Source organism: Macrosteles quadrilineatus, unplaced genomic scaffold (genome assembly GCF_028750875.1).
Source record: "Macrosteles quadrilineatus isolate MER2022 unplaced genomic scaffold, UCM_ALF_1.0 Scaffold_5__1_contigs__length_97177068, whole genome shotgun sequence".
NCBI classification, from domain to species: domain Eukaryota; kingdom Metazoa; phylum Arthropoda; class Insecta; order Hemiptera; family Cicadellidae; genus Macrosteles; species Macrosteles quadrilineatus.
This window is the reverse complement of record NW_026542598.1, coordinates 15,675,765-15,698,837: the sequence shown is the minus strand read 5'-3', so window position 1 is coordinate 15,698,837 and position 23,073 is coordinate 15,675,765. Positions and strand designations below refer to the sequence as shown.

General features: G+C 35.6%; 1 protein-coding gene across 6 annotated transcripts in view; it reads right to left on the bottom strand.

The window, feature by feature from the left end:
* Nucleotides 1-7,580: 7,580 nt before the first annotated feature.
* The window catches only part of LOC128993899 (disco-interacting protein 2-like), a 131,346-nt gene continuing 115,853 nt past the window's right edge, over nt 7,581-23,073 (bottom strand). For 3 of the 6 annotated variants that reach the window (XM_054417986.1, XM_054417983.1, XM_054417987.1), the window contains 12 exons: nt 21,708-21,939; nt 20,012-20,142; nt 18,377-18,623; nt 17,222-17,361; nt 16,802-16,929; nt 16,319-16,483; nt 15,535-15,650; nt 14,978-15,201; nt 14,393-14,587; nt 13,575-13,848; nt 10,451-10,574; nt 7,581-9,771 (listed from right to left, as the gene is read on the bottom strand). In XM_054417986.1, coding sequence (XP_054273961.1) covers nt 9,519-9,771; nt 10,451-10,574; nt 13,575-13,848; nt 14,393-14,587; nt 14,978-15,201; nt 15,535-15,650; nt 16,319-16,483; nt 16,802-16,929; nt 17,222-17,361; nt 18,377-18,623; nt 20,012-20,142; nt 21,708-21,939 — 2,229 coding nt within the window. In that variant the 3' untranslated portion in view covers nt 7,581-9,518. The remainder of the gene's footprint in view (nt 9,772-10,450; nt 10,575-13,574; nt 13,849-14,392; nt 14,588-14,977; nt 15,202-15,534; nt 15,651-16,318; nt 16,484-16,801; nt 16,930-17,221; nt 17,362-18,376; nt 18,624-20,011; nt 20,143-21,707; nt 21,940-23,073) is intronic. The other 3 variants (XM_054417988.1, XM_054417985.1, XM_054417984.1) reach the window with 2 other exon arrangements.

The following is a 23,073-nucleotide window of genomic DNA, read 5'->3' as shown; positions in this document are numbered from 1 at the left end:
AATCCCATCGATATTATCAATGGATATGTAGCTAAAGGAGTTGACTCTGAAATATTCCAAGTAAAGTTACATCTCAATGTAAATTTCAAGCCTAATTTTATATGCGTTTAATTTTTGTGATGCTTCAGATCACTGATGTTGACCAAATTTTGCTCTCTTATTTTTAGATAGATTTTAGAGTTGCACTTTTCTCTTTCTTACCAGATGATACCAGAGGGTAAGCACATGTTTAAAATTATACCACTTTATTATTCGTTAACAATTGATTTGTAATAAATTAAATGCCATCCCTCTTAATCTTTAATATATGTGAGGGATACTGTATATAGTATATTATTTCGTATCCAGTTCTGTTAATTATTTTCTCCACAGTCAGATCTCCCATCCGACGAATCTCTCTATCTGTAGCTATCGTGATCGGGCAGTCTATTCCAGTGGTCTTTGGTCTTTGTCTAGTGATCGATGTCTATGTCCACAGTCTATGACGGGTCATCTAGTAGCGCTGTCAGGCGTTGGTTCCTTCCTCCGCCGCCACGCCGCGTTACCGTCGCGTTACTAACCACTCCATTGCGTCACCGCAAACGCTCGTTTCGCGCTGTTTTACCTCTGATGACATAAACTGTTCGTGATTGTGGTTGTGAGTTGTGACTTTCAATGATGGAGGAATACTGAAGACTTGCAACAAATTCTGCACGAGCCAATACAGCAGATATTGTAGCAACAAATTATAAATGCATTTTTTACCGAAATTTTAGTCAAGATGGGATTATAAATATAATTATGTAGTTGCAGCCTTCATCTGAAGGCCATTTATTTTTTTATCAGGTTCAAGTTATGTTTGTGATAAGAATTGTATAGCCTACAATTTAATGTAATGAAAGTGTCTACTGACTCTGGAACACTTGGTGTGAACACTTCTACAAACTCATAAGGGGTGTCGCTGGGCTGGGCCGTCCAAGGCATGGAGTAGCAAAGTTTTGAGATTACAGATTGGATAAGCTTAGAAATTAAATTACAAATTAATCAATGTACCTCAAAATAAATAATAGCGAAAACATTTAATAGTAGACAAATATTAAAAAATGGAACAATCACATTTCATTTAATAGAAAATTTGTCAACACATCTCCAGTGTCTCAGCAATCATTATTCATTAGCATCATCTACGGCGCTTCATTCGTCTAGTCGGACTTCGACTTGGCTATGTGTACTTGGAGGTGCAAGTTGATGAACTATCTGAAACTCCATCCCCTTGCTCTGAGACGTGACGTGGCAGATGTGGTGTATCTCCTGAAACTCCTGAACGGTGATGTACGGTGCGCAGACCTCTTGTCAGAAATGTTCTTCAAAGTACCATCAAGAACCAGGTCTCTTGGACTTCTGAGTCCCCGCCACCACTCTACCAACTACGACTAGGTACTACCATTGACTATACACCTCTACAGGTGTAGAGGTGTATAGTCAATGGTACTACAGTCCTCTGGCTCGCTTTGTAAGACTGAGAAACAAGTAGCGTTGGAGTGCGAAGTGCGACCTATTCTTCGACATCAGTCTTTAACGGGTCCCAAAGTGTGCTCTAGAGCTTCTGTCTGGTTGAATCCTACCTAAGTTAGTTAAATGAGTCATGTAAAATCTGATTTAAATGCCTTGTTACTGTCTTGTTTTGTATTTTGCTTGTTGTAGTATTTATTCTGTTGTAGGCCTATAACTAGTGATATGAATATCTCTTGTAATGTCAGTCTTTAAACTATTTATTTTGCTTCTTCGTGCATATAATATTTTATATTGAGTATTTATTCTGTTGTTATAATTAGTATGATATGATGTCTCTTGGAATGTTAGTCTGTAACTATTTATTCTGCTTGTTCATGCATGTATTATTTTGTAATGAGTCGGATCAGTCAATGCAATCTAAACCTTTTCTAGTCTTTTGTATGTAAATTGTGCCATATGAATTGTAATTCTTAAGTATTTATTTTTGCAAACCATCTTGTTTTGATATGAATTGTTTAATGGCATTTGCCGTAGGAATAAATAAATAAATAAATCTAATTCAGAATCTGAAGGATTGCTTCCTGAAACACAGTCAGGTTTCAGGCAGGGGTTTAACACTTGCTCTTCAGCTCTTCTCAATGTTGTTGACGAGATGGTAGTTGACGACTACAGAGTGTGATGACTTCTCTCAGGCTTTTGATTCGGTAAATTCCGAGTTGCTGATTGCAAAGCTGAGGATTTATCAGTTTGACAGCATCTCAGTGAGGTGGTTTTTATCGAACTTGACGGCGTACTCAATGTACAAATAAGGTTAATGGACAGCTCTTGTCAGCACTTCCTAGGTTTGTCGGTGTTCCTCAAGGCAGTTGCTTGGGGACGATTCTATTCAAATTCAAATAGTTTATTGCCATTAAGTATACATGTCATACAATAGGCCAGGTCAATGGAGATAATATACAATTAAAAGTACAATGTACAGAGTCAAGTGTAAATAGATGAACATACTATACTAATAAACTAATAATACTGGGTTTTTGTACAAAACTATTTGAGATGTATTGATAATGATGATAATAATACTGTTTATAGTTAAGCAAACAAGTTGGGTAAGTGCCTATAACAAAATAATTAAGGCTAAAATTGGCAGTGAGATACAGCTTAAAACTAAATAACAAAAAATTTTTAAATAAAGTTCACAGAAATAACATTATTATGAAAGACTATTTATATCACAGTTCATGAAACCATTATTACATACTTTGGAAACAATACCCTACTTAACAATTAGAATTTTACAGAAAATCATCATGTTTGAAAGATAAAAACTCCTCGATAGAGTAGATAACCTTTCTGTTCAAAAAATCGGTCAATACATTTTTCAGTAACTTAATAGGCAAGTTGCGTACATTTTCAGGGAGGGCATTGAAAAGTTTAAGTTGTAAATATTTATAGCTGCGCTGTGTAACATACGCGGCAAAATGTACACACTTGGTAAAGTGAGAATTTTGTATTCAGGAAAAAAGGTCTTACAACTAACTCTACTTTTTATGCCAGCTAGGATACGGATTGCTTTTTTCTGTTTTTTAAAAACGTTAACTGCCCCGCTACTACTGCCCCACAAAATTACCCCATAAACTAAGTGACAATGAAAGAATGCATAATAAACATTAATTAACATACTTAAACTAACATGATTTTTCAACCTCCTGAGCAGAAACAAAGAGTTACTTAACCTTGCAACAACCATTTCAGTATGACTACGCCAAGATAACTTACAGTCTAATATGATTCCTAGCAGTTTAGCATTTGATACTTCAGATACAAGATTTGTCTGTGAAAAAATAATTGAAACAGTTTTGTCATTGTTTACTGAAAATTTATTTGCCTTAAACCAACTATCGGCTGCTATTTTCATCTCCTCAGTTTTAATTTTTACCTCTTGCAAAGATTTGCTTGAGACTATTAAGGAGGTGTCATCTGCATACAGTACTGATTTTGAAGGAAGATTAGATGGAAGATCATTTATTGCAATTAAAAACAAAAAAGGGCCAAGTACAGAACCCTGGGGTACTCCTGCTGTGACTTCTTTCCACTGAGAGGTTTTATTGTTGGCTGATACCATCTGATATCTATTTCCTAAATATGATTTAAATAGATCTAAAGTTTTATCTTTTACACCATAGTAACTTAACTTATCAATCAACAGGCTATGAGAAACACAATCAAATGCTTTACTTAAATCTACTAAAGTTAACTCTAAAAAGGCGTGTGATTCAAAAGCATTCAGAATGTCATCAACAACTGACTTACAAGCATCGATAGTTGATAAACCGGCTCTGAAGCCAAACTGGGAGTTGCTTAGAAAATTACACTCAATAACCTTAGCAAATACCGGGACAAGCGCAATCGGTCTGTAATTTGATGGACATGAAGTGTCGCCTTTCTTGTGAATAGGCACAACTTTTGTAAGCTTAAGATTATTTGGAAAAACACCATTTTGTAAAACTAAATTGATAATGAATGTCGGAGGAGGAACAAGAGCATATTTGAGTTTTTTTACAATGTTTGTTGTTAAACCATAACAATCCTTGCTGGTGGAGTTTTTCAGATTATTGATGATTAAGTCTATATCTTGTGGAAATACATGCTCCCACATGAAGTTAAGATTTTCAGTATAACATTGCTTTGGATGATTATTAAGTAAATCAAAAGAACTAGGCCTATTTGAGTTGCAGAGTGCATTGTTGTTTGAACCATCAACATTTGCTACATTGACAAAAAAGTCATTGAAGTTGTCAACATCTATAATAGGGTTGGATTTATTTTTATTAAAACTACCAGATTCAGACTTTATAATATTCCAGGCCTCCTTACTTTTGTTATCGCAAGTATTGAGTTTATGGTCATTAAACTTCAGCTTTGCCTCTTTGATTTTGCTTTTGTACATTTTTTTGCACCTAACATAAAACTCTCTATTTCTATTTATATCACCTTCTACCATTAATCTGTTGTGAAAAATTGTCAAAAACTCCCTTATCTTTGCAAGTTCAGGTGTAAACCATTTATTTTTATTTTTCTTAGGTCTAGAGTGGATTTTACTGGATTTAATTTTTTTTACACGACAAAACTCATTGAATTGACAAAGAACTACATTTAAAAAATAATAATAATTCCTTAAAGTAAATGATAGTTAAAATAATAGTTCCTTAAATACATAGCAGATTTGAAAGATAATTTGGGTCACTGTTTTTTACACTCTTGATTCCCAACAGCTAATTTCTTATAAGCCCTCGGGAACAGCTGAAGCTATTCCTGTAATGACTTCCTGTACTGTATGCCTTCATTGTATCAACAATGATTTAGAGAGTGTAAATAGATGGTCGGATGACCATGGTTTGCTATTGAACACCAGTAAGTGTTCAGTCTTGCTTGTAGATAAACTATCTTCTGGTGCCCACTCAGCGAATGGTTGTGTCAAACAGTAAACAGTGTATCTTTGTCGATGGCAAACCACTGATTTCAAATAATATTCTTAAGATTCTCGGTCTCACTCTCGATTCCCAACTTGATTTTTCTAAAGATGAAGGTTTACGATTTAGGATGCTAATAAAGCTACTTGCTAGCAACCTTGTGTTTCTAAAATACCAAATTTTGTTCCAGATTACGATGCTTGTGGCAATGATGCCCAACAAGACACTGAGTAAAAAGTAAGTAGTGTAAGGATATTTAAACAATAAGGTAATCTCTGTATTTAGTTCTAGACAAAATAAATAAAACATTAATTATAGAAACCAAGCCATAGAAAACAACAAACAAACGGTTTAGAGCATGAAACCTCCAATGTTCTAACGATCTCGTTTTGGATACACAAAGGTTGTAAAAGGAATGACTAAGTACTTGGTCACCGAATTAAGTTTTATCACTTTGTAAAGGAAGATTCTGTGATAGACCCGTAATTACAATTAGGCTATGTAAAACCTAAAATTACAAAGTATAAGTTCTTAGAAAAGGCTAAAAATCACAAACAATGAATATAACACTTTATAATTTTTTTATAATAAATGGTGGTGTTTAACACCCTTATACAAACCTATTGTTTTGTGGCTTGAGAACGAAAATAGATTAAATTGCTTTAATGGAGGTTGTTAGAAGTCCATAAATTAAGGAGGTCTGTATTGAATTCCCTATAATAAGCCGTGCAAACCCTTAAACATTACATTAATCCAAAAAATCCTAAATAAAAACTATAATTTTAAATTTGTGTGGATTCCCGTGAAGCAATCCTCAATTAACTATGAAAAATGTACATATAAGAATGAAGTGTCCTATTGACATGTTGCTGTTTATGTGTTACAGAGTGATCATCTATGTGCCAAACAAATCAAAACACATCCACCATCATGTACACCTCCCTCGTCGTGTACACCACCACTATGTAGGAGGTCCTGTACACCACTTCCATTCCAGGTTCTCTCACAGTGCTTCTCATGGTGGATCTCACTTTCATGCTTACTAAGGATTAGTCTCATAACTCCATCATGTACATCTCCCTGTTTGTGTACACCACCACTATATGTGGAGGTCCTGTACATCACTGTAAATGGAACAATGTTTTTATGCAGCAAAATGTTTTCAATAAATTGTAGAACAACAAACTTCCTTATAGCCTTCACTGTGATAAAAAAATCAACCACTTTTTCACACAATAACAACTACTTACCTTACCTTACCGCAAACTCAAACTTACCTTACCTTCCTTGGCCACTTAAACCTAAGAAGGGTTGTGGCCTCACCAACAAGTTGCCTCCACTACTGTTGATGAAAACTACTATTTTATCTTAAATATTTCATAATGAGAACAAAAGTACTTGGTCTAGGTGTACAGACAGTTTAATGTTATTCACTACTTCATTAAAGAAAAATTAATTAAGTGGATTTTTCCCAAATTTTCTGCACGAAAAACAGGAAGAATGCAGTAATTTACTTCAATGTAAAACTAGGGTTGCTTTCAGAGATGTGAAAGCCAGTTGAGCGGAACAAACGTGATTTGATATTTGCATAAGTAACTAAATGTAAAAAAGTCAATAGATGTACTAATGCTGGTTTTATTGTTTAAGATTATAATAATTCAGATTTGTTTTTACTACATCTTGTTATTCAGATACCTCTTCCAAAAGTACATTATGGTAGTTTTGACCAGGAAAATATTATCAGTTTATTTGGTGCAACACAAATAAACAACTCGATCAATTACATACCTGTAACCTACACTTTACCTTCCTAATCTAACCTTACTTCAAAACACTTAATGTAGTCACGAATACTCATAAACCCCGACCTACCTTCCCCTCATGCCTAAATTAGATCAGTGTTCAATCTGCGTTTTATTAATAAGTGTAATAACTTACTGCACCGTCGATGTAATTCAACATAATATAACCTGTGATGTATTATCGGATTAAATATCGATTTCGATTCGGTTCAATATATAGCTTATTAAATCCTGATTTCTAACATTGGCTGTTTCTAATCAGCTGGCAACACAAATAGGTTCATGGTTTAAAAATGTTTAAAAGGAAAGTCTAGAAAGTTCAGAAATACCTTATGATTCTCTTGTTTACATTTTTCTTGTAAACAAAAAACTGTCATATGGCTACTTTAGTCCCATAAGCCTAATGTTAAAATTTGGAAATTTTAAGTTCGTTTTAAATTGCATCAGCATTATCTAATTGAAATTTGTTTGTTTATTAACCATCTCACTATTAGTCTAAGTAATCTTGTTAAGTTTAGCTGAAATGTGTTCTGCCGTTATTGAGTGATGTTGCTTTATTTGTTGCATTGAAGTTGATCCCAAAGAGCTACGCTCGCTTCGCTCGCTCCGCTCAAAAAGGATTTCATACAAATAAATATCTTATAGAAGTAGCCTATAACACTCCAAATATTAAACACTCAGCCAAATAGTGTTCTTTTCTCACTCTTGTTTGAGGATTATATATTTTTTTATTATTCTCGATAAAATTTAGGTTTAAATTCAAATTCTACTTGATGAAAACCACAAGGATAAATTAATATACCATAACAGATAATATACAAATGTTTCAACTTTATTTGATTTAATGTCATTAACAGTTTATTTGCCAAAGCTTGCGACAGCCATATAGATGACAAATAATACAAATATTAATATTATCAATAATTTATACAGGAATTAATCAAAATGTTTACAAAAAGATGTAAATGGAATCTAAAACAATCATTGTGACATGCTATAAAATAATTTATTTGCCTATATCAAAGTAACATATATAATTATCGTAAAAGTAATTGTGTCAAGGATTAAAACATGCTGAGCAGTGGTACAACCTTGGAATTGGCACAAAGATAGGCTGAAGTGATCCAGTAATGCCTGGCTCACTATCAGCAAATAAATCTACTGGTACATAATTTATATAAAAACTAGCGGCTATTTTCCCATAATTTATGTTGTTTAACTATGTAAATTTAATATGTTTATGTGTTTTACCCAACAATATTTTCAATCACAACCAATTGTACACACAACTTCATTGCAATTATTCTTTACATACAAACTATTGTTTACAAAACCCTAGACAAACAGAGCTAGTAACAAATCAAAATTATTTTGTTATATCATTTAAATGTTGAATAATTGTCCGTAATACATTAGAGTAAATTTTAAATGGAGGGTAAAATATATTGGATGGACAAAAATAAAACCATGTATTTTGCTCAGGCTCTTCATGTTCATAAATAAAAACAGACATTACACTAAAATACAACACATTTTCGGTCAAATTTATATTTTGTAAAAAAAAAAAACTATTTTGAACTTTTCAAGTTTGACTAACCACTCAGGTTGGTATACCTACTTTAATTGATATTATTACTCGACTGTTACATGTTTACTTTAGGAAACTTATGAAAACTCTAAATGTCTCGGACTAAGGATTGGATTTAGAAACAGTTTTTACAACCTGCAAGTGGTCCTAAACGAGCTAAGCTAAGTGACTGTCCTGGGCTCTAAATCGTATATACAAGTTAGTACAAAGAGTATGGCTGGGCCGAGCCCCATGTAAAAAATCGCTCACTCCACTCGTACATACACTGACAAAATAAAATACAATTACAATGGGGAAATCACATTTTTACATCAAAACAGTGTGGTCTACTGGTCACGGCTGCAGCTACGGGCTATGTACAGGGGTTCATGACTAGCCTATGACGGGTAAATCTATTCCATCATCACAGCGGCATCTGGCAGTGTCTTTGATCGTAATTTGCCACCTTAGAAACTAATAACCGAGTGAAAAGTTATTTGTGAATAAACCCTTGAAAAATAAAAACAATAACAAAAATTTACAAAACGAGCAAAAATTGTCGTTCGCTCGAATAAAATCTCGTTTGAACATAGAGCGTCTCTAAATCTAAGCTAACACAGCCATTTCTCACGAACCTGTCGTAAGGACGGGTCGATCGAAACAATATAAACTATAAAGCGAACTAAACGTAAAAAAATTTCAACAAAAAATAAATTTCCTGTGATGATAGAATACAAATCATTTACAACCTAAGATAATTAATTACACTAATACAATAAAGCGACTATCGGATTCAATCTGTCGAGTCCACTTCATATACAGCAGTACAGCTTTAAACAGAAAAATTGTGCCCTTATTGTAAAAGTTAACTGGGATCGTATCAACATCTGAGTGTCTTTGGGAAACGTTTTGAGTGGATGCTTTCTTAAATCACAAATAAAAACTATTTTACTACAACTACCACCATATGACTGAACAACAAAAAAGGATCAAATATAATAATGAATAGCACTTTTAAAAGTCGTTTGAAAGCAGTTTTAAAAAGAATAAAAAGAATATCAAAGAATTTAAAAACTGCAAAGGTACAATTAAAACCATCATAATTGGGATTTATTGATACAGAAAGCTTCCATTCAAAACAGTTTCCTCGCCACACTACAGGCCCCTGGTGGGAGAGCAGCTCCTTCACATGTTATACGCTACGTAGATGGGGTCCAGTTGGTCGGCCAGGAAGCCGTCGCGTAAGTGCATCCTCTGCTTCTCTCCCCGTGAGTTGATGGGTACGACGCCAGGGTCCACCACCACAGCCACGCCTACTATCAGGTGATGCTCCTCTAGTACTGCGTTGGTCACCAGTGGTACCAGGTCTAGTGCTTCACTCTCACTACCGTCCAGCTCTACCACCACCACCAGCAGGTTGGTCCACGTGAACACAGCGCTGCGACAAACAATCAGACACTCAGTCATTGAATTGTCTTAAATATCACACCTGATCAGACAAGGTTGAAAACTGGACTGGACGTTAAGTGAAAGAGAAAAGATGGTTAGCGTGTTCGTTAAAGTACCTGTCCAGTAGTTAAAAGCGTGCTTCAACCTCTGACAAAGCTGTCATAATTCACTTAGCTTTAATTATGTAACAATTCTGGTTAAAAAATCTGTTTGTCGTTGTTAGAAACAAAGGTACAAAAAGGTGTACATAAATTGAACATTAATCCATCATCCATGACCCTACTCGAGTAGCATATATTTCAATGAAAGTGACTACACCGATGTAAATACATCTTAGCAGAAACTCTATTTTAGTGAAAGCAAAACTATGTATGTAGGTAAACGACAATGTTAGAAATGCAGTCAATTGATGCACACATAAAATATCTGTATAAGTGATTTAATTTTTATTTTCATTAAGAAACGAGCCTCTTTTAACTTTGCATTTGCCTGTTCACGTAGAATTGTGGGTGGCCTATGCATAAAATCAAGCAAAGCAACCAAAGATAAAACTACTGTACCAGCACAAATACTACAAAGAATATTGGCTATTGGTTATAAAATTATACCAATCACGTTAAAGGTGTTTTCATTATTTTGTTTACTCCTATTAATATTAAGTTACTGACCATTCAGCGATTTTCTTATGACAGCGCATGACACTGTTTTCAATGTCTATGGGGTGATAACGCATCCCTCGCAGCATAATCGTCTCATCCAGGGCTCCAACCACAAACACTGCGTCGTGTAGATCTAAAACAACAACTTGGTAATAGAGGTTGGCTTGTTCACTAAATTCAAATAGGAAACAGTTAGTTTACTGACAATGTATACAATTTGGTATAAAGAAATTGCTTGAACATATTAACTTATGTTGGGAAACAAAACTCTAACATATCTACAAATTTGCAATCTGTATTGTGATTAGAGTGACAATTCTATGGCAAGATTGAATGAAATTAATTTACTGACTCGCGGTTTATACCATTTCTACTTAAATATCAAAAGGAGAAATTGCAATTTTTATTAAATATGACTTTAAGAGCCAAAATTTAATGTTATCATGTTATGCAACATATAATTAATTATTTCAATTCCTACTTTTATAAGTTTGGACATAACTGCCAAAGACTTTAATCATGTTCAAATAAAATAATTTAACATTGATAGCTAACTGTCTAGTTACTTGTACTAAGATAAAAATGAGATGCACACAAAATAAGACTCAACATAGTTTTAATAACTTATTTTAATTGTTTTTTTTTTTTTTTTTTACATAGACAACAAATTTAGACTACTGAAAAACAAAAAAGTACACTCTTATTTAATTTTTAAAATTGTAAATCAATAACTTTCCCAGTTGCAAAGCAGCCTATATTTTTTTGTAATTATACGAAATGTGCATTGTAGTTAGAGAAAATGAGTAAGTAAACAGTGAAATTCTAGCAAGTATAGTTACTAGTTAGTTCTATTGATGAGTTAGTAGAAACCCAAAATGTTTGTGATAGGGCCTATATACAGACTACAGTATACCCTCTCTTAACAGCACCTCAAGTAAAAAGGTCATTTCAAAAAAGCAACATGTAAAATACAGCTTGTAGAAATACATGTATTATTGTTATTATATGAATGAAAATCTCAGCTGCCAAAATGCTTATCAAATGCTTAGTTTTGAAATGTGTTCTTATGATGTTCGATGTACTCAAGTAACACGCAACAAATTATGCAAAGTGAATAAAAATAGACAAGCATGACATGACATACGCCTCTTTCACACGACGCGGCGCGCGCCGTGCGGCGCCCGCCGGATCCGGCGTAGGGCTATGGGAGTATATGAGTCCTTTCACACTATGTCCGGCGCGCGCCGCGCGGCGAATTTGCCGCACGGCGCGCGAGTTACCGCCGGATGCACCTTCAGCCGGACGACAGCGCCGCGCGGCGTCCACGCCGGACAACTCGGTGAAGGTGCATTGGTTCTTATGGGAGCTTCCACACGGTGCGGCGAGCGCCGCACGGCCCAACCCCTACACTGTCTCATTTTAGGCAAACTACCTGACCAAGAGGGTGCAACAGTTAATTAAGAAATTATATATCGTTGTATCGGAAAATAATATATTTAAAGTTATTACAAAACATATATTTTTATGTTAATCCCATGCAAATCGACCAACTTAAAGTATTAAAACAAAAATTTCCTTTAATAACTAGAGGAGAATATTTAGTATTAAATTAATAATTTAGTAATTTATACGTAGTGAAACATTTTTTTTAACTTCTAGAATACAATATTTTCAGATATGACGAATACTTATATATAATACGTGAAGGTGATTTCTACGAAACACTACTCCTCCGTTAACAATGAACCGATTTTTACAAACGATGTGTCAAAATTAAATATTTGTTGTGTACACGCCCCCTTTCACCAATTCCTGTAGTAAAAAACAAGTTATTTGTTTATAAATAACTCCTGTACTTCTTTGCAATTGCTCGATTTCGAGCAACATGTACACTAGTCTTTGGTTAAACGGACGAATAATTTGTATTAATTACAGCTGTTCATAGTACACACATGATACACACAAGAGTTTTCGTTTTCAGTTTCGATAGATGGAGTGGAGTTAGCGTTCGTTTTCAGAGTGAGTTCGTTTCCAGTTTCGATAACTGGAGTGGAGTGATTGGTTACATTATCTTTGAGTTGACTCTCACACGTCAACGGAAATAGTGACAGTTATTCGTAAAAAAACTCCTTTAATATTTTGCAATTGCTCAAATTCGAGCAACAGGTGCACTAGTTTATTATATTTAAAATTATCCTATTCATTTAATTTGAACTTTCAAGTGGAGTATTCATTTAAAAGCCACAACTGAACAGAAAATAATAAATATTTAGGAGTGCCGTACGGCGCGCGCCGCACGAAACCGTACTAGTGTGAAGACACACGCTTGTCCGGTGCAGCGCCGCGCGGCGGACGCCGTACGGCGCGCGCCGCTTCGTGTGAAAGAGGCGATAGCTGTACAAATTTACTGTGTAACATAAAAAAAACGATGCCTCTTCTATAGAACAGTACTGCACATTTTTCTCTTAAATGTAGAAAATAGTAGTAGAGCACTGATTATGCGAAGCGCGGTTATTAGAAATGTTGGTTAGCCGAAAGACCGATCACTGTTATGGCTGCAATCGCTGGAGAAAATCAAAGCAAGTAAAAATTGCATGTAAGAATATTAAAATCAATTGTATAATCAAAGTAAAAATATTGCATCATATTTTTACTATCAATAACCGACTATCTGAAAAATTAACTAGTCAAACATCCCCAATCCCCAATTATGTTGGGTAATCAACTCTTTACAGTAATCTAACCACACTGATTATTACAGCATTTATTAATTTACACAATTACTATTGCAATATATTTCTCACATGATCAATTATGTATCAACAAATTGTAAAATTGACGTGAAAAAGCCAGGTTCATAAAAAAATTAGACCTGCACGGACTTGATTCTATCACATTGTTACAATAAGGATTAGAAAGGAAGACTCTGCATGCCTGGAAAAGGTCAGTCAAACCAGCTGGTTTTACAATTTTAGTCATAAAACCATCCTCTGGTTTTTCCTGGGTAGAGAATAATCGAGAGTCTGTTAAGAGAGGGTCTACTGTAATAACAAAGTGTTAATGATACAACAATGATAACATGTATGAGTGAAGCATGCACACAATGACAGAAATGAATGATTTTCCCACACACCGGACTGTTCCTGCTCACCGGACGTGTCTTGTGGTGGGGGGTTGATGGTGAGAGCTGACAGGTCGCTTATGTCCGTCGCCTCAGAGGCCATACCCGGCGCAGTCTGACCTGCCACCGACTCTGTACGCCGCAGGAACCCTAGGTAGCCTGTACGAGCGTACACCTCGCCTGTGCTGCCCGTAACTAGGCGAGCGTTGAAGTGTTCCCCGTACTCGCTCTCTTCTCCGTAGATAGAAAAGTAGCCACTGGCGTTGTGCGGACATTGCACCCAAATCTACAAGCACACAGGGTAAAGATAAGTCATTGTTATGCTTAGTTGTAAAAAAATAATGGACTCAATAAGTACAAATTCCTATATGAAGGAAGCAGTCATTGACATTGAAATTGCTGCATCCAAATATCATATTTCAAATTGATTACAGTCAATAAGTAAAGTAAATTTCCTATAAAGGGAATATACTATTACTGTAGGTCTTATGGTGATTTACCAAACTATTTGATCTCCAGGACTGATTTACTTATTCATTTTGAGGTGCCCAGAGGCTGAAAACACCAAATGTTGAAATTCATATATAATATAATGTGTCTGTTAGTACAATAACTCAAGCCAAAATCATCCAATTTAGATGAAATTTGGTACAAATCTAATCAGTTGTCATTTTATATCAGCTTCCACAGTTGTTTTTAGATACTTCCCCATTTGAGAATTGGATGGATCCATTTTCCCTGGTCATACAGAGGTTTACGATTCAACAAACTAATACAAAAAATTAATTCTTACTAAATTATATTAATTTACTGCCTAGTATTGCACATACCTCTCCCAGATGGGAGTCCCCACATTGTCCCTTGGTGTCTGGGTTGGCTATGATGACCTTGACTCCAGGCAGAAGCTTGCCTGACTCCAGCAGACACAGAGAGTGTGGACTTCCCCTCTCTACTAGTGACACTCGGTCATTGCGCAGCGCACGCAGGTCTACATACACACAAGATGGTTCCGGGCTTGACGCTCCCTACACAACACAACCAGGTCAGCATGGGTCATGGTAAAATTACCGAATGTCATTAATTCAGTTGTATAATAAATGTACAACAACAAACAACAAACTAACTTGTCTCAGACAAAACATATTACTAAATGCTGACATTAAGTATGGTATGATCAGGTTTAAGGTTTCTATATTAATTATTATTTGAATATTAATCAGTATCCAGACACTGAAATGTTGAAAAACATTTGTACTTCTAATGATTTCGGACCATAAGGTGACAATTTTTTCTCCAAGTAAAAAAATCTCGTACACAGACCCCCAGTTATGACAAAAAAGTTTAATAGTCTGGCTACAAAACAACGCCATTCAAATCACCCTAATGTTAATGACAGATATAAAAGATGACAGTACCTGAAGGCAAATAGCGACGTTGACACGGCAGCCGAAGCTGGTAGAGACAGCCCGGGGACTGAGGCCGAGGGCTGAGAACAGTTTAGAGAAGCTTGTGGACAGGTTGATCCTCGGCCTCTCCTCAGCGACCACCACACAGGTACGGACACAAGCTAGGGACACTCCTCGGGACTTGAGCTGCTGTATAGAGGATCCTAGACCCTTGGTGCACAACTCCATCACACCTGCAGGACAGACAGTGGTGTAGGGAAACAGTCTTACATCTTACAAACTACAATTAGTAAGCTCCCACTACTAAGCTACAGTAATTACTCCCACCACTATTACATGCAATAATAAGATGGCACCATCTTTCTGTACCACAGAATCATTATGTACAACAAAGGAGTCACGACGTTTTCTTTATTGTCCGCTAGATTGTTTGACTATTTGACATTATATTTTCCTTTCTATGGAAAAAATGTGATCATAGTTTAATTTGATCCCTTTAGTACTTATATTTTAGACCAAAAGTTTTCAAGTGTCATCAGACAGATGAATGTAGTATGCCTACTAACCGTAGGAGCAGAACGTATCCCTCACTCTGTACTGACTGACAGCTGACAACCACAGGGCTGGGTTCACCTCCACCTCCGAGGGGGGGATCAGGATGGAGTGGTGACCTGAGTAAACACTGAAACAAACAAACAATCAAATAGTAATATCTTATTTTAAACAAAACCTTCCTACAAGTTTCAACCTTCCTTTGTTAAAAACACTGTTTGTTACAGTGAAATATTCTAATTTGTGTCTATCGTGTAGCGTTCAACAACCATTCCCTATTATCCCCTGGTACCTATACAATTAAAAAAAATCCTTAAAAACTAAGCACGATGTTACAGCCTTAAATTCTGGATTAGCTTACATTTGTAGAGCCAGGTTTAGCTTGAATGTGCAAGCTTCAATTATACTAAATGATAGAGAGGAAAAACTGCTTTAGTTTCACCATATTACATTGAATTGCCACATACTTAGAGTATTGCATTAGACTCTCCCCTCCCCCAAAATCTGAATACTTGTTGGTGTCGTCTAATAACACTTGAGTGCATTGATATTGAGAAAATGTTATCCTTTTATTTTATGGCAAATTTACTCGTAAGTTACCATTTCGTATAAATGGTTACAAAATATTTACTATTCTGTTTGATTTTTGTAATTTATAAGTTAGTGAAATAACAAATAATAAATGGAAGACACAACACACTCAAGAGTCAACAAACCAGAATCAACTTTCCATAAAATTGTCTTCAGCAGATACTGTAGAGAGATCAATGTAAACGGCAGTAAGATACATTTAATTACCTGCTAAGACACCAGAGCGCAAAGCCGAGGCCGCAGTAAGGGTCGAGACACAACGCGATGTGGCGTGACGGGTACAGTTCACAAGCTAGCTTCATGGATCGACACAGAGATGTCACGGCTGCATGAGACATTTTGATGCCTGCCAGCATTCCGGTGGTTGACACACTGCAACAGTCACATGATAAGTAACTTTTACTCCCCAAGGAATCAGTTATCAGAAAATGAAGAGTCGGCAAAATTAATTAAAAAATAAAGAAATATTTCTTCTTAGCTGTATATCTTTAATGAATTTCTTATTTACCAAGGGTACAAAATAAAAACCTACAATAGTAGAACTAAATGCTTTCTCAAATTCAATCTACTACTTTCTTTGGAAGATGCAAGAAAAAATACCATAACAATGTAAAAATAGGCATTGCAACTAAATGTATCACATCAATCATGATATGGAATAAGTATGAATTTATGTAACTGCAGTTTTACCTGAAGTCCAAGTAAGCCAACATCTCAGCTGTGGGAGCTCTGTACATTGCTGTCAGCTTCTTCTTAGGCATGTCGTCAGTGTCCAGCGTGACAGGCCATGACTTGATATCAACAACATTGCTGGCCTCCTGCAACACAGAATACACGTTCAATAACTTAATTGGTTAAAGCTTTAAACGCTTATTTAAAATATAACAGTCAAGTAATGTAACTTTTTCTAAAAAAATATACAAGTAATTCTATTGCAACATATCTAAATTATGGGAAAGCACACATATTTTCACAAGTGTATTACTTAATTGACTCAACTTTTAGTTAAAATTGCAAATATTTGTGAGACTACTAAATGAGCAAAGCATTAACATAAATTTAATTCCTTTTCAACTTATTTTCCTACCACATTTCCAAAGGATAACAAACCTTGGACTTGAGCAGTTTGATGACATTCTGGTTGGATAGGACTAGAACAGACTTGCTGACATCCACGATCATACGGACAGTGGGCAGAGTCGTCTGGAGGTTCTGGGGATGAGGCGGTCGGATCGTCACGGGCACAGCACCTGCATAACAGAACACCATGTGATACTGCAAAACTGTAATATCAAGGTTTTTATTATCTTTGAGAAGTTTTCTTTAAGAGCAACCAGTGTTTTGGAAAGTTCAAGGAACAGTAAAAGCCCATTTAACTGTACCCGTTTGTCCGTAACCCGGATTAACCAAAATATTCAAAACCATAATAAAAATTAATAATCAATAGGAAAATTAGCAAGTTGACAGAATTTGTGCGCCATGGCTCAAGTAATTGACCCGCCCTGGCCAAGAGAGTATAATGTAGTAGACAATGACATGGCTCTCATACTGTGATAGAGATAAGGATCAGAAACCCACTGCCAAGAAGAAATACATTTTGTGTATGCAGTTGCACATTTTATGACAATAATTTAAATAAAAAAAAAAAAAATCTCTCTGTCCTAAAGTACCGTAGCCTTTAAATTCCTACCATTGATAAAAAACAACAACAACAAAATGGGTATGTTAAAGGTCTTGCCCTCTTTATTTGAGCTAGTCAGGGTTTTACCCTACTGCTGCTGTCATTACAAAAAAACCAAGATTTAAGATATTAAAACAATCCCAATAAATTGTTAAAATAAACCTAATCTTTTTTTTTTTGCCAAATACCTTATTCCTTGATGATGTGGTTTTATCATCTCAAAATAGGCAGAGCTGTTTATTTCTACAGCTGATTAAGAATTTACCATTTATTAAGTTTACCAGTACTGCAGAAACCCTAACTTATCTGCTACCTTTTGAACTTTTAACTGCTAGATTACTGAGTGCAGTTTAAAAAAAGCTCTACAAGCATGAATAGGGGGAAATTCTACAAATAAATCAACAGATAATCTACTGCTGATATGAAAATATAACGGTATGGAAGCCAATAACTAATCTGGCACTTTATGAAGTTTAGTAGAATGCTTGACCACTGAGTGTAGTCTAAAATACAGCTGTTATTGCAAGAATATTATACATCTAAATTTACAGATCTGTCAGTTAACTCAACCACACGTCACTTACCAACATACAGACAACCGTAGAAAGCGCAAATGAGATCAATGCCCGGTGGGAAGATGAGCGCCACATGGTCCCCAGTGTTTATTTTTGCTCGTTCGAGCAGCAGTGAGCCGACTCGCTCTGCTCTCTTATGTAGCTGTGAGCAAGTGAGCAGTTGAGCAACACCTCCCTTGGCGTTGAGCAGTGTGAAGATGACGTGCTCAGAAGTGCTCACTGCTCGCCACCGCAGTATCTCAGAGATGAATTGATACTGGAAAAATTATAACGGTTGTTAGTATGACTAAAATGGCTAACATTGCTCACAAGCTGTATAATTATAATTAAGGTTCTTTCATGAGTCATGGTTATTGTCAAGTTTCTCTTAGTATGGTGGAGTAGTTAAGTTTATGTTCTACCCTTCCCAACACACACACAATCACACTAAACTAGAAGATCCAAAGGAGGAAATATTAGTTCTGAACAGTGAACCAAAGTTTTTGATCAATGGACAACTCTATCTTTGAAACTACAGTAGAACCTCTTTAATCCGAACTAATTGGGACCAGGGGTAGTTCGGACTATTGAATAGTTCGGATTACAGAACATATTGTTGTTTATACATAACAATAGCTAAAACATGGCTAAAATTGATCAACATTATTTTGGGAAAAGTGAAAAATGTTTTATAAAGTAAAATACAGTGTTTATTTAATACAGTAGTAAACATGGTGAATAAACAGTACTGTAAATTAAATACAGTATACAATAAAGAACTGCTGTACTGTGTATAGAGTACAGCAATGAGGGGTTCGGATTAGTGGAAGTTCGGATTACAGGGGTTCGGATTAAAGAGGTTCTACTGTATAAGAATTAATAATTTTAATACTTTTTAAATCTGTACCTTAACTAATGATTCAAAACTTGATTCTAAATATTTTTGGTACAAAAACCTTGACATCTTAATGTATGACTGAGTCAAAGTAAAGCCAAGGCCACACTGTTTGCCGTCTCCTATTGTGACGTCATGCTTGACGAGCATTACGGCCAGTTTTTTTAGTGTGGCCTTGGTAAAGCCCACATTAGCACGATTGATTTCAAGTGACAAATTAAAATTACACCTACCAAACTCTTACAAATAAGTTAGTTGAATTAATTTAATAGAAATCACTTTGCACAAAAATACTCTTTTTCTCTTAAATTAAATAAACCTTAGGTCCTTTAACGTTAATTCACTACCACTTCTTTTTTAATTAGTTGTTGCAATTCCGTTTATTCACTACCAGAATTTTTTCATAATCAGCAAGTTTGGTTGATTAGGTTAGTTTAGAATAGTTTAATTTTATAATAGGCTAACTGTTAAAAATATCGGAATTGCAATAAAAAAAGTAGTGGAATTAACGGAAAAGAACCAAACCTTATTTTAATCAAAACCCTTGTTTCATCATTTTAAACATATTTATTACACATACACAAGACAAAAACTATTACTAAAAATTGGTTTCTTGAAACTATTGCCTAATTCAACTGCTTATAACTGTATTGTTTTACAAACCCAACAAAAATCAATTTCCTTCCAAAAAACCTAATATCTACTATTTTTTTCTCTTAGAAGAACATCCACCCAAAAAACATCTTCTAACGGAGGTGTTGCTTGCTCACCTTCCTTGCAGAGTCAGACTCCTCGTCCTGGATGCCCATGTCTCGGCCCTGCGCACTCGCCAGTCTGTTGCCTTGTACGATGTTGCCCACCATCACACTGGCGGGACCCACATCTGGAACACAGCCAGAGGCTAGCACAGAGACACAGCTAGCGTTACACACTCACAACAACACCAACAATCAGCCAGAGCAATCAGCTGTTACCTGCGGCGCTGCCAACACGACAACCACTTATTTCCCTACAGTGTAACTTTAAAAAAAGTGATGTGATTTAGATACAACTTCAAATTAATAAGTTGAATTTTCTTAAGAAATGATAGGTAAGGAATAATCACTGAATTATAATTTTTTTTGGTCTTGTTAAAAAAATGAGCATGTACAACATACATTTAAAAACAAATTTTCATCAATTTCACAAAAGCGGTATTGTTCTGTTGCGTGACTGTGAAACATGGTATTATGATGGTAAAGGAACAAAGAATAAAAAACAGATTAGAAAACAAAATGGAACACACAAAAAAAAACAGGTAATCGATTACGTTTAATTCAGGAAAAATCTTATCTTACTAATATTATAAATCTGAAAGTTTGTGAGTTTGTGTGTATGTTTGTGTGTATGTTTGTGTGTGTGTTTGTGTGTGTGTTGCTCAATCACGCATAAACTACTGGACGGATTGGGCTGAAATTTGGCATGATGATAGCTCACATTCCCGATTAACATTAAAGCATATTCTTATCTCAAAAACCCTTTCGGGCTCCGCCCCAGTGGCTCTGTAGTTCCCCATGTTAATCTTATGATTTTTCATATTTAAAAGGAATTAATGAATCTTAACAGCTGTTTCAATTAAACAAGTTGGTTCTGTTCTATGATATTCAATAGCATAAAAGTTAAAAGGATTACCAACAGGGTGCAGCACTATTAATTTTTTTTTTAATATATGACAACAGCTAATTTCCAACCAAAAGGTGAGTGAGCGTAGCGAACGAACTTCAACCTGGAGGCGAGTTAGCGTAGCGAACGAGCTAACCTGAAGGCAAGTGAGCGCAGCGAACGAGCTCCAACCTAAAGGTGAGTGAGCGTAGCGAACGAACTTCTACCAGGACGTGAATGAGCCATGCGAATACTTATGAAGTTAAACGGGGCGAAGCCCGCGGGTACAGCTAGTAAGTTATATTTCTTAAAAAACAAACCACAGTAACAGCTGATTGTTGACATAAAAAGCATGCAGGTTAAATAATTAGTATGACAAAACATTAACATATAAAATACATGGTGAATCCATAAACTTAATACAATATGGGCAATAACATCCCTTTTTCAGCCATCTTACTAAAGCAATTTTAGCGATTGTGGTGTCATTCTAAAGTTTATGATCAAGCGGAGAGACAAATGGTACCTAGAAAGATAATTTCCTTAATGCTAATTGTACAATGGAGTATACTGACATAAAAATACATAACTTTTTGTTATGAAACGGAAACATTGTAAATATAGCAGAATGGCTTGTTAGTTTTTTGTTAACACAGGTATCATAAACGTTAAGTAGGCGGGGACGTGATTATACCAAAAATTTAGACGGTTAAAGAGTTAATACAGTTTTAAAGAACCAGAGTTCTGAGCTGGTTTTATATTTTCTATAAATATCAAGAAACAAAAAAATATTATTCTTACAAAATTTTTTATATCAGTGGTTACCTGAGTGGACCTCACGAGGCTTGGGCAGGTTGGTGACGCAGGTGTGTGGACACAGCAGTACGTTGGCCGGGTGTAGAGTGCCTTCCAGGAACCTCCTCTTGCACTCCGACAGGTGTATGCCGCCTAGAGGTGTCTTGGGGAGGTAGTTAGGCGGCACCAGCGCCAGGCAGTACAGGCCCACCTGGTGTATACTGTCTACTGCCTGCAGCACTCTCGACATCCACTGGAAACTCTGCAACAAACAGATGAATAGATCATTTAGGACATACCAACCCAAATGAAAATATCAATGTTCATCAAATCAGCTTTTCAAAATTTTGGTCAAACATTTAATATTAAAAAGGTTTAAATACCTGCTATCAATCAATCCATTTAATTGCAGTTGCAACTAGTTTCGACTCCTATGTGAAGTCATCATCAGGGCGGTAAAAGGACTTCTTTTTTCTTCATATGAAGAGCGTCATATTTAACACGTAAAAATAAATAAACATTTACACAGGACACAAAACACGTTACGAAAAAGAAACATTTACTGATCAGTTACGACAACAGACGACGCTAACCCGACAGAGTTTAAGTCCAGACTGCGGATGGTCATTGCAGTGGTGTACGTCCGTTATCTTATCACATCAGGTTACGTCCTAGTCCTGGCTAACACACTTCCACTCTCCAGTATCCTTATGGCAGTGTCATATATAAAATTGGACAAAAATGTTAGTTGGTCATTTAACACATTTTCGTGGTCGGATGTTACTGCCTTATAAATCTCAAACTCTTCTAAGGTGTTTAATTTAAATCTGTCTCTAGAGAAATGTAAAATATTCATGTTGTTACTAATGCTGGTATAATTGTGGCCTTGAGAAATTAAATGTTCTGCAAAAGATGATGTCTGGTGTACTGTTGACGCTTTTGGGAGATGTTCCTTGAAACGTTTTGTAAAGGAGCTAAATTTTACATCGGCCAGACGGCACGCTCTTTTACACCACATAGGAGTCAAAACTAGTTGCAACTGCAATTAAATGGATTGCTTGATAGCAGGTATTTAAACCTTTTTAATATTATTTGGCAATCCGGAGGCTACATCCACAATGGAACATTTAATATTGATTGGTGAGTCAGAAGCTGAGTTGACAGTGTAACAGACAATGAATACATGGCAGCAATGACCCGTCTGCTAGGCCTACTTACAATTTATCAATACAAGTTCATTTAACATAACATAAAAGGTTGTAATTCATTAATATAAAATTTTTAGGGATGGTCAAGTCTCGAAATTTCAGGAAATTTCCGGGAAATTTTAAATCTCGTTACACGAGACGAGATTTCTTTTTGGCCAAGATTTTTATCGAGACAAAAAAAAAAAAAA